At 46.2% G+C, this 12,830-nt stretch overlaps 1 protein-coding gene across 2 annotated transcripts in view; it reads right to left on the bottom strand.

The window, feature by feature from the left end:
* Shroom2 (shroom family member 2) overlaps positions 1-12,830 on the bottom strand; it is a 78,443-nt gene that overhangs the window by 40,896 nt on the left and 24,717 nt on the right. For both annotated transcript variants that reach the window (XM_047537429.1, XM_047537430.1), the window contains exons 3-5: positions 9,700-9,831; positions 5,632-8,071; positions 3,991-4,091 (exon numbers count right to left, since the gene is read on the bottom strand). In XM_047537429.1, coding sequence (XP_047393385.1) covers positions 3,991-4,091; positions 5,632-8,071; positions 9,700-9,831 — 2,673 coding nt within the window. The remainder of the gene's footprint in view (positions 1-3,990; positions 4,092-5,631; positions 8,072-9,699; positions 9,832-12,830) is intronic.

Raw genomic sequence — 12,830 nt, 5'->3', positions numbered from 1 at the left:
CCAATTTGAGAAGCAACACTCAAAAGTAGCATATCTAGAAAACGAGTCATCTTTTGAGATGTTTATGTCTTCTTGATTCTAAATCAAGTGCAGAAAGATAAGTAAAGCCTATTGTACTTAACTAGCAATGCAGACTAAAATCTTAAATAAAATTTCAGCAAACAGAATGTAGCAAGAGTGGATAGTTACTCACCATGATCAAAAACTAACTCAAGGAGGGTCAATTTATTTACCAATCCATCTATTCATACATCCACCAACACCTTCTCCCAATCATCTGCCCACCTACTCATACATCCCATGGATCCACCCATCTAGTCACGCACTTATTCATGCACTCATTTATTTATCCACCCAACCACTTACCCTTCCATCCATCCACCCACCCACCCACCCATATACCCACCTATTTGTTCACCCATCCACCCTTTATTCCATCCAACCTCTCATTTTCCCATCTCTCCATCCATACATACATATATCCATCCATTTATTCACCCACCGATCCTTCCATCTAAAAGCTCACTCATCCATCCATCTCTCCATTCGTGTACCCATCCATTCATTCACCCACCCATCTGAGGACTGGTCCATCCATCTGCTCACTCATTCATCTGTTCCTTCGCCAGTCCTCTCATCCGACCAACCATTTATTCATTTATTTAGCACTCAATTTGTGTAGGAACTATGTGACATACAGGGTATTGCAAAATGAGAAAGAAAAATCTCAGTCTTCCAGGAGCTATCAGTCTGGTCCAGCAAGAGTGAAGAGGCAGCTCCCAGAAAAGAGGAGAAGGGTGTAGCAGATACATCCGAAGAGGAGACTTGCAGTCCTCCCTGTGCCATCCCAGTCTGCAGAGGATGCCATTGTTCCCACTGGAACAGGCACCCATTTTTAAAGTAACCTCTTAAAGTACAATTACAGAACCAGAAGGGGTGTGCATCTCTAAGGCTGCAGCTACACACTGCTGTAAAGCCCTCCACACAGGTTGTGCCAAATTCCACTCTTCCCTTCATTTAAAATGTTTTCCCATGAGTTGTGAATGTGAAACCTCTTCAGCTCAATGATGAAATGATGCTTCCTGAGAGAGCTTAGAAGAACAGCAACAGAATTTGTTAGTATAAAGACATAAGGGAGAAACAGGGACATCCTCCAAAGGCTATAGGCTGAATTGTGACTGCTTTCTAAATGAGTATGTTGAAGTCCTAACCCCCCAAATCTCAAACTAGAGCATTTCAGAGGGAGAGTCTTTAAAGGGATGATTAAAATAAAACAAGGTCATTAGGATGGGTCCTAATCTAATCCCTCTAGTGTCTTTATATGAAGAGGAGATTAGCACACACAGAGGAAGATCACATGAGGACACAGAAGCGTCTACAAGCCAAGGAGAGGCCTCAGGAGAAACCAGCGCTGTGCACTTCTTGATCTCAGTCTCCAGAACTATGAGAGGGTCAGCGTCTGTTGTTCATGCTTCCCTACAGCAGCCCTTGGGAACTAATACACCCTGCCTTGGAGGGACCCCAAGCCAGGGGGAGGGTGTGTTTGCAAGAAGCAGACCCAGCTGTTATAATGACTGAACTTGAGGACCTGGTGCAAAACCTCAGAAAGCTGCTGGGGGAAGACCAGGCAGATGGGACCTGAGAGGCAGGCTGTTAGAACAGGTGGAGTGAGGCAAATCCACTAGATCTGCTTCCTTGGGTTCAAGCTCTTCCTAGTCCAGTCACTACCATAATCTGCCCAAATGCCACAGCACTCTCTCCTCTGACTTCTGATGCACCATGGAATGTTTAAAAGATTTATAATTATGGGCCACCCCTTCAGTTGCAAATATTTGTGCCATTCTTTCCCTCCTACACTGGCAGGTTCTATAGGATCCTGAACCTCACAAAAGATGTTATCTCCATTTGACTTGGATGAATAGCCAGTAAATACAAATAATTCCTAACGTTCTTCATGTTATTCCCAACAGAAGGCAACAAAAACCATTTATTATTTTGCATCAGTTATCAAGTCAGTAATTTATTCATTACATGTTTTACTTTAAACTTGTGTACAACACTGGATATCTTTAAATCTTCATATTATAGACTTTGTTTCTATAATTATAAACTTTATTATAAAATTTCATTTCTATTATTCACATTTAATTTTTCTTTTCTTTTTTTTAAATTGAACCTAGAGGTGCTCTACCACTGAGCTAAACCCCAGCCCTTTTTACTTTTTCAGACCAGGTCTCACTAAGATGCCCAGATTGGCCTCGAACTTGCCACTCTCCTGTCTCGGCCTCCTAGGTCACTGGGATTACCACACGGCCAACTTTGCATTTAATTTTGCAAGCATATTCTTTCTTGCTAATTCTTCTGAAAATTAAACAGTCCCTGGGAAAAGCCAAAAATGACTTTTTAATAGTCATATTCTAGAATTTCATTGGGACTTGCCACTCTTAAAAACACACACACAACAATTCTGAAAATTGCTGGGTTTGTAGCTCAAAAGCAGAAGTCTTCTGGAACTAATTTCTGAAGCGTGTTTATGTAGTCTGCTGGAAGTCACAGCCATGATTTTAAAAAAGCACATGGCCCCTCCTTGCTTCCTCCTGACCCTTTCAGAATGGATAGTGCCACTTTGCACACAAATAATACATACATTATCACTGTTAGCTGTGATAGTCTCTATGCATAGCAGGGGAGCTACACCCAACCACCTCTGCAGTTTACGTGCTCGTGGCATGGAGCAGAGTGCAGGAGCAGAGCAAGCGCCTGTGTGTGCAGAGGCAGCCGACAGCCCTTGCCAGCCATGTACCGCACAGCTGGCCCCACAACTGCAGAAGAGCTTGGAAGCCAGCTTTGCAAACAGACCACAGCTGGCGCGGGGGCACGTGATTCACTCAGAAGCCACAGTAATAAAGCTGTAATTGTGCTTCTCAGACACTGCTAAGTTCTGTAGGTGGATTATTCATCAGCTTCTCTTACCCTGGGTTCATTTTAGCCACGCAGACTGATCTGTAATTGCAGGGGCTTCCTACACAGGCACACACTCAGTATTAATCCTGTAACCTCGGAGTCTCGTAAATATTGGATCCTTTTGTATAAGGCTGATGGCATTCAGTTTAAAGCCAAATGTAATAAAACCCCATCGCATAGGTTCTTGAAAATAAACATCTAAACTGGTTATTTCTACTTAGGAACTGTGAGATTGAGGACAGAATTTAATTTGAATATTGCACCAATCATACAAGACTCCCAAGACAACAGGAAAATCCTCTCAGGTCTCTATCTGTATACTTATTTCCATGCGTCCATCAGCCCTTATAAAGTAAGATTATACCACGTCTTCTGCAAAGATGCACACTCTGTTCTGCTGTCCTATTCACATAGGAAGGGCAAAATTATATTATGTATTTAATCCAAATTCCATCCTCCCACAACTAAACAGCTGCCTGTGCAACTTCCTAAAATCATGCAGGCAACACTGACACCCTGCTGCCACCAACTTACTTGACTTCTATTTTAAAGCTCAAAATTAATGCATTAAATCAGTTCATTTAGGAAGGCTTGTTCTTCTCCTTTCTGAATGAGAATCCTTAGATGCAACTGCAATTCTGAGACCTTGGCCCACAAACACAGCTGTGTGCAGGATTGGTTAAAGTGTCCCTTCAGTCCAGTCTTCTGTATAAAGCACTAAGTTTCAAGTGTGTGCAACTGGACTTTACATATTGTCCCCATAAAGCATCTAACTATACAGAAAAGACAGCTCCTATTTTAAGAACCAAAAAGCCACCATGGCAATGCCTCTCTGCGAGGCACATGAGTTGAGCAGAGCTTAGAACTCCAGGATATCACGGGTGCCAGAAATCATCCACAGTTAGCAGTCACTTAGGGTTTGAGAAAAACCGGACAGCTAGTCATGTCAGCCCAGTATTCACCCTCCATAAATAAACCTGTCCCCAAGTCATCTTTTTAGCAACCCCAAATCCAAATTTCACCTACCTTACAGTGGAATGGCCCTCCTCGGCACAGACTGTGGAGGAAAGTGCTTCTTGGTGCCCACCCGGCTCCTCTGACTGCCTTCGCGGCTCGACAGCCGCTTCCTGCAAAGGCAGCACATGAGACAGACGCCCAGTCACCAGGCTACTCTCCTCTAAGAAATCTCATCTGTTATTAGGAAACCCCTCATTTGTGGGTTCGCCCTGCATGCCTGTCCCACAACGCCAATGACATCGCCTGTTGTCTCAGAAGGAGACCCAACCACAGGACATGCCCATTCAGCTCTACAAAGCGTTTCATTGAGACAACTGACCTAAGACCCCACCATCCTCTTCTGGACAGGAAATAGAACTCCTACATGAAGACTGTGAAACCATGTGACATAACTGGCCAAAAGATATCAAACAAAAGACAGTTGGTCACAAGTCACTGCAGACTTGTCCGAGACTGGGATTCTTCACTCCTGACTAAGGAAGCACAGAATTTCCAGAGGTCATGCTGAACAGTGCAAAACCAGGCAGCACTGTGGCAGAAACAAAACCCTCGCAGTGTCTGCATGGGTTTTCAACACCAGGAGGCCACAAAGAAAATGAGCAGTTTTCACTTCATGCACATTCTGGACACCATATGCATTAAAGCCGTCACTGGTTCTTTTACAGGTGAATGAATCTGGCTGGGCATGGTGGCATGTGCTTATAACCCACACTACCTGGGAGGCTGAGGCCGAAGGATGGCCAAGTTTGAGGCCAGACTGGGCAACTTAACAAGAGTCTGTCTCAAAATAAAATATGAAAGGGTGGCAATGTAGCTCAGAGGTAGAGCATACCTGGGATCAATCCCCAGTACTGTAAAACACACACACACAAAAGAAACTCTATTACTGCAACCATATTTTTCTTTGAAAAATACAAATGCAGATGAATAAGCAGAAAAAGCAGACAGAAGGACAGAGAGAGAGGAGGAAGGAGAGGGAGAGGGAAAGATTATGGACTTTGAAGTACTAATAAGAATATGTGTAGAATGAATCAGACATTATTACCCTGTGTACATATATAATTATATGACCAGTGGGATTCTACACCATGCATAACCAGAAGAATAAGAAATTATACTCCATTACACACGATATATCAAAGTGCACTCTACTGTCATGTATAACTAATTAAAACAAATTTTAAAAAAAGAGTATGTAGTTTTCTAGAAAGATAGAAGTTAATGCTCAACATCAAAACTGTCACTTAAAATAGTGCAATACTTCACTGCCCTCAGATAAAACAACCCTTTTCATTTCAGAGGGGTGCATTACTATTTTCTAAAGCACTCCCCACAACCCTGCCCAGTTCCTCAGATTCTTTGTTTAGCATGAAGGTGGGACAACTAATTAAGGGGAAAGACTGTGAAGCAAGGGATTAGGACAAGGAGGGTAAGAGCAGAAGATGTGGGTTTGCAAACTTCCATGCAGGTGACAATTTAGCCCCCAAGTACCTTTCACCTGCAGTGATACTAGAAACATTGGTAAACCAGATGCTAGAGAACGGGCTCAAGTAGAACCATATCAGACCATCCTATTCTGGGTGTGTCCTATAAATGCCTCAAGGTCACAGTCAGGGCAGACTAGGACCTGGCTTGTGGCAGGATCCTTACCTGTGTGTAGTGGTCTGTGGACGGTGATGACCGGGACCTTTCATGAACATACTGTTGCCTCTGGTGCTGGTCCCAACCCACGTCGAGAATGTCATCTGCCGAGTGATATCGCCCAGCACTCTTGGCTTCCAAGGGCTTCCTCTGCTCCTTCCAAGAGGCTTGGTACTCTGCAAAGGTTCCAAGTCTCTGCGGTGGGTCCAGTTTCCCTGACCTTTCCACCTCCCTGCGATCACTGAGGATTTCTCCAAAGGAGGTGGCACGAGACCTCACCTGGAACCCAGAGTCTGCACCATCATACCTGTGGCCGGCTGTCCGCGGCCTCTCCACTTTCTCCCTCAGGACTCCGTAAAGAGCTTGTCTCTGACCTGGTCTCTGGAGGAGGGGCTTGCTTGTTTCCTCAAAAAACTTCCACCGGTCAGCAAATGTGCCCACAGTATCCTCGGGCGATCCGGGGTGCTGGTGAGGACTGCAGTTCTCTGAGAGTCCCACCTCGTTCATTTTCTCTGGTTCAGAGTACGACTTCAGTTTCTGCTCAGCCGTGAATCGTTTCCGGCCTCCAATGCGAGGAACATGCTGCATGCCACCCCCAGATGAGGGTGGCTTGGCCAGTCCTGCCTCCCAGAAGTGGGGGACGGAGTCTGGCTCCCGAGGGAATGAGGATAAGGTGCTATGGTCCCCAGTCCTGTGCTCTAGTGACCCTGGACACTGGTCCACTGGGTTGGGGTCTAAATCCCGGCGCTTGAAGGAGGTGGCCCTCAGGACCCGTGCTTGGGCCTCCTTCAGGTGGTCTTTATAGGTGCTAGAGAAGGAACCTTCTAGGGTGCCACCCGCCTCAGCCACCCAGCTGCCGGCACTGTCCTCGGCCTCACTGGCTCCAGCCAGCGTCACTGTGCTCTTGCTTTTCTGCAGCTTGGCTCTGCGCATCTGGATCTCGTTCCTCAGAGTGGTGGCAAATCGGTCGCTTCTCCGTGTTGGCTTACCCACCTGGGCGTCGAATGGTGGTAGCTTCTCAGTGCCACCATCCTGGCCATTCTCGGGCTGGCACAACCCCTCTTGGGTCAGGGAGTGCAGCATGGGTGTCCTCTGGCGAGAGATTCTGCCGCCCTCTCCCTCAGCCCACTGGAAGCCCTCAGCTGTCTTCTGGGGACTGGCTTTCCCAGCATGGCTGGCTCTGGGAGCCTCCTGGGTTCCTGAGCAGCAGCCTTCGGCCCCTGAATCCAGTGGAGGACACTGCTCTCTCTCCTGGGCATCCAGAGCATGCTCATGCTGAGGTAGGTAGCATCGCGGGCTCTGGCCCATCGGGTGTGTGGGAGCATACTGCAGGGTCCCCATGGCTGCATCTGAATGCCAATACTCCCCTAGGAGCTTTGTCACCTGGGTGCTTCCCTGCAGGGGCTGCCTGGCAGGCACGCAGTAATAGTGGCTCAGCCCACCACTGTCCACCTTCTGGTTGGCAGCACTGGGTCGCCTCCCCAGAGAGGAGCTGTCATCCTGGTGGTGTGTGGCAGGAGGCTCCTGCCAACCTCCAGAGAGGGCCACCCGCTGTAGTTCCCTTGGTGACACAGGGGTCCTGGGGCTTTCGTCACTGCATTGGCGCAGATGCTGACCCCCAGGGTGAGGTTGCCGGAAATGCATCTCTGTGCTGGACAGCCTGTCTGGAGCTCCTGGGGAACTGCCTGACCTGTCATCCAAGCACAGCCAACCACAGTCCGGGTGGCCCTCCAAAGGGTAGCCATGGCCTCCAGCTTCCTTGCCACTGCTTGGACACACCAGCCTTCGCCGATCAGTCCTCTCTGGTCTCCAGTCACTACGGGGTTGAGCCCGAGTCAGGGCTGTAAAGTGCTGCGTGGTGGCCGCCTCTGAGAATGGAGGGCCCTGCACCTTCTCATGGCTCTTGGTGGCAGCAAAGCTATCACTGCGCAGAGGAGGTGGGGGAGGCGGAGGGGAGGAAGAGTTTTTTTTCTTGTCAGGAACATACCAGACTGGCCCAAAATTGGATCTCCCAGAAGTGGCCAGCTTAGGCTCAGCATTGTCCTCTGGCCGGGGGCTTTTACAACTATCATTAGGGACCCTGGGTGGGAAACACATGGACCGCTCCTCTGGGCCCTGAGGGTCACTCATGGCCTGGCCCTGCCGGCTGCTGTGCCTGGAGGCCTCCCAGAGGCCGACTTTGTACAGGATGTTTTCTGCAGAGGAGGCATTGGCCTTGGGCAAGGTATGGTCAGGGGTACTAGAGTTGGTGGAAAATGAGCCATAAGCTGAGTCCCGCTTGCTGTGGCCCCCCAGGTGGTCAATGCTGCTGTTGGACTTGGCAGCTGAGAGGCGTCCAGAGGGCTGGGAGGGGTGGTCCAGGCTGTCCATGCTCCCCAGGGAGCTGAAGTGGTCAGAAGTGCGCTGCAGGTTCGTCTGTTCCCAGGAGCCAGATAGGTCATGGGAAGAACTGCAAAAACAAGAATGGTTTGATTTAGCATCAAGTGACAGCACAGGGCAAGATCAGAAGGCAATGGAATCGTCAACAGAGCTGGCTGGCACTCTGTGGGGGGTGAAGGTGCTGGATGACAGGGGAAGATCCCTGGGTCTGAGATTTTAGCTTGGCACATCTGAACTGTGAGATGCTCTGAGGGCAGGCTGAAGAGACTATGTCCTACCTGCTTTGAAACAGACTCCTTGCAATGCCAACACATTTCCCCAACCTCATGCCTACATCACTAGGAGCCAAATCCTCGATGAACACTTCCATGGACTATCAGCAGCTAACTGCAGGTGTTGGCACATGATAATTCATGAGCTAAGAGTGGTTGTTATCTTTTAAATGCCCAAGTGCTATTCATGCTTCAAGCAGGAAAAAAGTCATTGTTAAATTAGGTTTGGGAGAACAAGGGTGGGAAAGAAGGCAGGGTGACCAGGACAAGAGTATAGCAAGGAGAATGGACAAGCTGGTCACATGAAGTTTTTATACTGGTCCTCTAAGGACAGACCCAGCATCGTCAGAAATAGTGCATGTTCCTGATATTGTCCCACCAAGGACAATTCTTCCACAAGGTCCTAACTCCAGGCAAACAGAAATAACACTAAGTGCAGTTTCCACATAGATGTGGGTAGTGCCCGTTTCTTTAAGAGAATGCAAACCAGGCACAATGGTACATGTCTGTAATTGTGGCAACTCACAGGGCTGAGGAGGAGGATCACAAGTTTGAGGCCAGTCTTAGTAACTTAGCAAGGCCCTAAGTAACTTACTGAGACACTTCTCAGAAAAACAAAAGGGTGGGGCAGGGCAGGATGTAGCTCAGTGGTTAGATTCCCCTGGGTTAAATCCCCAGTACAGAGAAAGAAGGAGAGAGAAAGAGAGATACATTTAGTCACAAGGACTAAATGGAGATGCTATTAAAGTTACTTCAGTCTTGAAATTAAAAGCCCATTTTTCATTTTTCACTTTTCACTTTTATATTCAGTTGAGAATCTGGTGCTTTTCAAAAATACCATCCTCTCTGTATTTTAAACAGGTAATACTGTATTTGAGAGGTATTTCCTTCACACCACTTCAGTACATTTCGCTGCAATTTTGCATCTGAACAGTACTTATTAATAGCCAAAAATGGATTTTGAAATGATTTTGTTAGTTTCAAACATACGTACACAAACACATTCATGTGGATACACTTGCACACTCAAATACAACAGGCATACATACAGATACACACAGATATGCACACATATGCTTACGGGCACTCTCACACATGCATACACAAACTAGCACACGTGCATGGGGATACAGACATACATGTGTACATACACATATGCCCCAAAACCACACTATCTGCCACTTACACCCCAACACAGGAGAAAGCACGCTTGCTCATCGTTGTGCTGTCATCTCTTTTCATTATTATAGTTGTTTTCTGCCCTCGCCCATGTGCCACCTCAGTGAAAGTTTCAGTTCTAACCCTACTCAAGCATCAATTTGTCTCATGAGAAACATCAAAGTCATTCTGAAGTCAAGAAGCTCACTGGAATATCTGAGCATCTGCAGATACAGATTTTGCATCCTCCAGGAGAACGGGCACCTACCTTGCATGGTGTCGGCTGTGCCAGGAAGGGCAGCCACTGGCAGCAGCAAACTGAGAGGAGACAGGCTCAGGGTGGCCATCAGAGAACTTGGTGGCATGCCAGGAGTGAGGCCTCCAACTCAGCTCACTCCTCCTGGAAAAGAATGCAGGCACGTGAGGGGTTTCACACTCTGGATGCATCCGTGCCAAGACAGGAGCCCAGGAATGGAAATCAGTCAAGGCTGCTCAGGGCTCCCCACCATACCTACACATACATGCACGTTCTAAATCTAAAATTTTAGATTTTATAAATGATCCTTTTGCCCAAATGCAGAGGGGCAATCACAGGCTCCAAAATGTGAAGCAGCCAGTCCTCAACTCTTTAAAATTCAGTCCTCCAAAAATACATGCAACTATTACTTGTTAATTAAAACTTTTATAAATGTAAAAAATAAATAAGATTTATTCCAAATAATCAAGTAAACAACACTTGTCCTCTCCCTTCACCCCATAATATGAATACAAACAGATTTTCTTATCTTTTGTGGTTTAGCACAACTTTGAACAGGACTGAGTCTCCTTGGGGAGAAGGGATTGAACTGGAGAAGAGGTCAGCATGTCCCCACTGCCCCTCTGGCAGGGGCACAGAGTTTAGACTGCATATCTCTATTTACTAGCTAAGTAAATACAGCTATTTTGTCATTAACCAAGACAAAGAGAGAGAGTTATCTTCATTCGAGTCTCTCCATATACACTGTCAGCTCAACCAAGGGTTCCTATTGAATGACCAACAGGCTGAGTCCCTTCCAGCCAGGGCTTTTCTACATGGTTGGAGCCTTGTCAGGTTTCCACGCCACCGTCTGCAGCTTCCCAAATGTGGGCAGATGGGTGATAAAATGTGGAGTATGTTGATTTTATAATAGTTTCCCACGAACTAAAGAGAACATGTAAAACAGGAATCCCTTGCACCACAGAAATAAGGAATTATAAAACCAAGACCGTACCTCATAGAATTTCTCAAAATCCTCATAAGGAAGGCTCTGGCCATGTGAATTTCATTTTCAGTTGGCTTTTTTTGTGCTAGAATATCCATGACTTCTTTCATCATTCTTTATAATTAATTAATGAAGGAAATGAACTAGACTGACAAACTGGAGGCGAAGGGGAAGAAAAAGAAAGCTGAGAAAAGAAAATGCCTAACACTTGTGGTGACACTCTACCATGGGTACGCCTGAGGTACTATCTGGGATCAGTGGGGCAGCAACACTCCATGGGCAGAACAAGTCTCCTTCAAGAAAAGCTGCTGTTAGCAAGCACATGTAAAAATGTTAGCAATGAAGTCTGTCTTCACAAAATGTGTGAATAATTAAATGAATGTCAAGTGTCAGCTCTCTGCCTCCCAACCCCCTGCATCCTCACTTGCCCTTCAAGAGCAAATAACCACTGTTGGAGGATATCTTCAGCAAACTTTTACTCTTAAAATAACCAGCCCTAAAATAGTATGCTTCTAGGTACCTACCTACAGGTCAACTGCTCTGTGATCATGTAATTTTATAACTGGAAATTCTATTTTATGCCACTTTCAGTGTGACTTTTGATGCAGCAAAGATGACTGGAACAGAAGATAACAATTTATAAATCTGCTTCTGAAATTATCCAGCAAGCACTTTCTTATCAAGGACCCAGAGGTTCAGTTTCAGAACTGTAGAAGAAAATGCACTATCCCAAGGCACCAAATCCTCAAATTTGAGTGTGAAGTAGAGTCAAATTTTAAGCTTAGTTATTAACAGTGGGGAGAGCAGTGTGGTGGGAACATTAACCTACACTAACAGAATAAGCAAAAAACTAAAACAATAAACCCTCGCTCTTCCAATGACTCCATGAGAAAATTATGACTTACTTATTCAGTGTTGTAAGTAAACCAGTGACCACAGAAGCAACCTAGCAGCTGACAGGGCTGAACAATTCCATCCCTAACTGAATGTTACTCTGTGAAAACCTGAAGACTGTGCTTCTTTAAAACTTATAATAATTAATGAAAACAATTCAGATTTACTCTCTTGTCCTCAAGTTTATTCTATAATGACAATTCTCAGCTTCCATCTAATGTGGACTTGAACAGCTAGCCATTTGGTCAAAATGTTTCTCATTCCATACTAATGCTAAGGAGAGTGAACCTCTAGCATGTTCATAAAATGCATCTCACTTTGGCTCACATCTTTGGAGCTGTCTGAAGACAACAGGCAATGCTCTGTGAGGCAAGGAAGGAATGTAACCCACCAAGATGCAAGTGTCTATTTCACAAAGACACTGTCTGCAGTGACGACACTCACTGGGTCTACCTAATATAGAGCAAAGACGCACGGCAAAAAAGGGTTACCTTCCTCTGTACTAGCACTGAAAATGCCAGAGCTATTGGGGACAGGGAAATTTCCCTCACGTATGTGCTGTTTCACCTTCTCTGAATTTCCTGGTGCATCATGAACATATCTGGGAAGCAAGCAAGGGTCAGGCTGGTTTCTGTTCATTAGCACCTCTGATGCCTGGCAACAGCTGGATTTGGAGAGAAGCACCTGCATGCTGGTCTCTATTCAAAGGCCCTTGGAGTTGGGGACACAGTGCTCTGGCGCCACCTAGAGCCCACCCACATTCATTGTCCCACTGGCTCTATCTCACCCACTCCCAGGTGGCACTGAAGCTTAAAGAACAGGAAATTTGAGATTCCCTTTTCAACAAGATAGGCCCTGGAGTGAGTGGCTTTAAACCACCTGGCCCACAGAAATGCAGGTATGATAAGCAGGACACAGATGTTCTGTAGTGTGTGCCAGGACAGCCAAGCCACCTTGATGCTGGGGCCTCTGAACCAAGTTTGTACCTACTTACCCATGCCACAAAATAAATAGCAAAGATTTCACCAATGACGTTCTAATGATTTCTTTAAAAAAATGAAAGAGGCCAGGCACAGTGGCACATGTCTGAATCCCAGTGGCTTGGGGCGGGGGCCGGGGATACTGAAACAGGAGGATCACAAGTTCAAAGTCAGCCTCAGCAACTTGGTAAGGCACTCTCAAAAAAATAAAAAGGGCTGTGGATGTGGCTCAGTGGTTAAGCACCCCTGGGTTCAATCCCTGCTACAAAAAGAGAATTTTAAGG

This window comes from Sciurus carolinensis, assembly GCF_902686445.1.
Source record: "Sciurus carolinensis chromosome Y unlocalized genomic scaffold, mSciCar1.2 scaffold_425_arrow_ctg1, whole genome shotgun sequence".
Lineage (NCBI taxonomy): Eukaryota > Metazoa > Chordata > Mammalia > Rodentia > Sciuridae > Sciurus > Sciurus carolinensis.
This window is presented reverse-complemented; position numbering and strand designations above follow the sequence as displayed.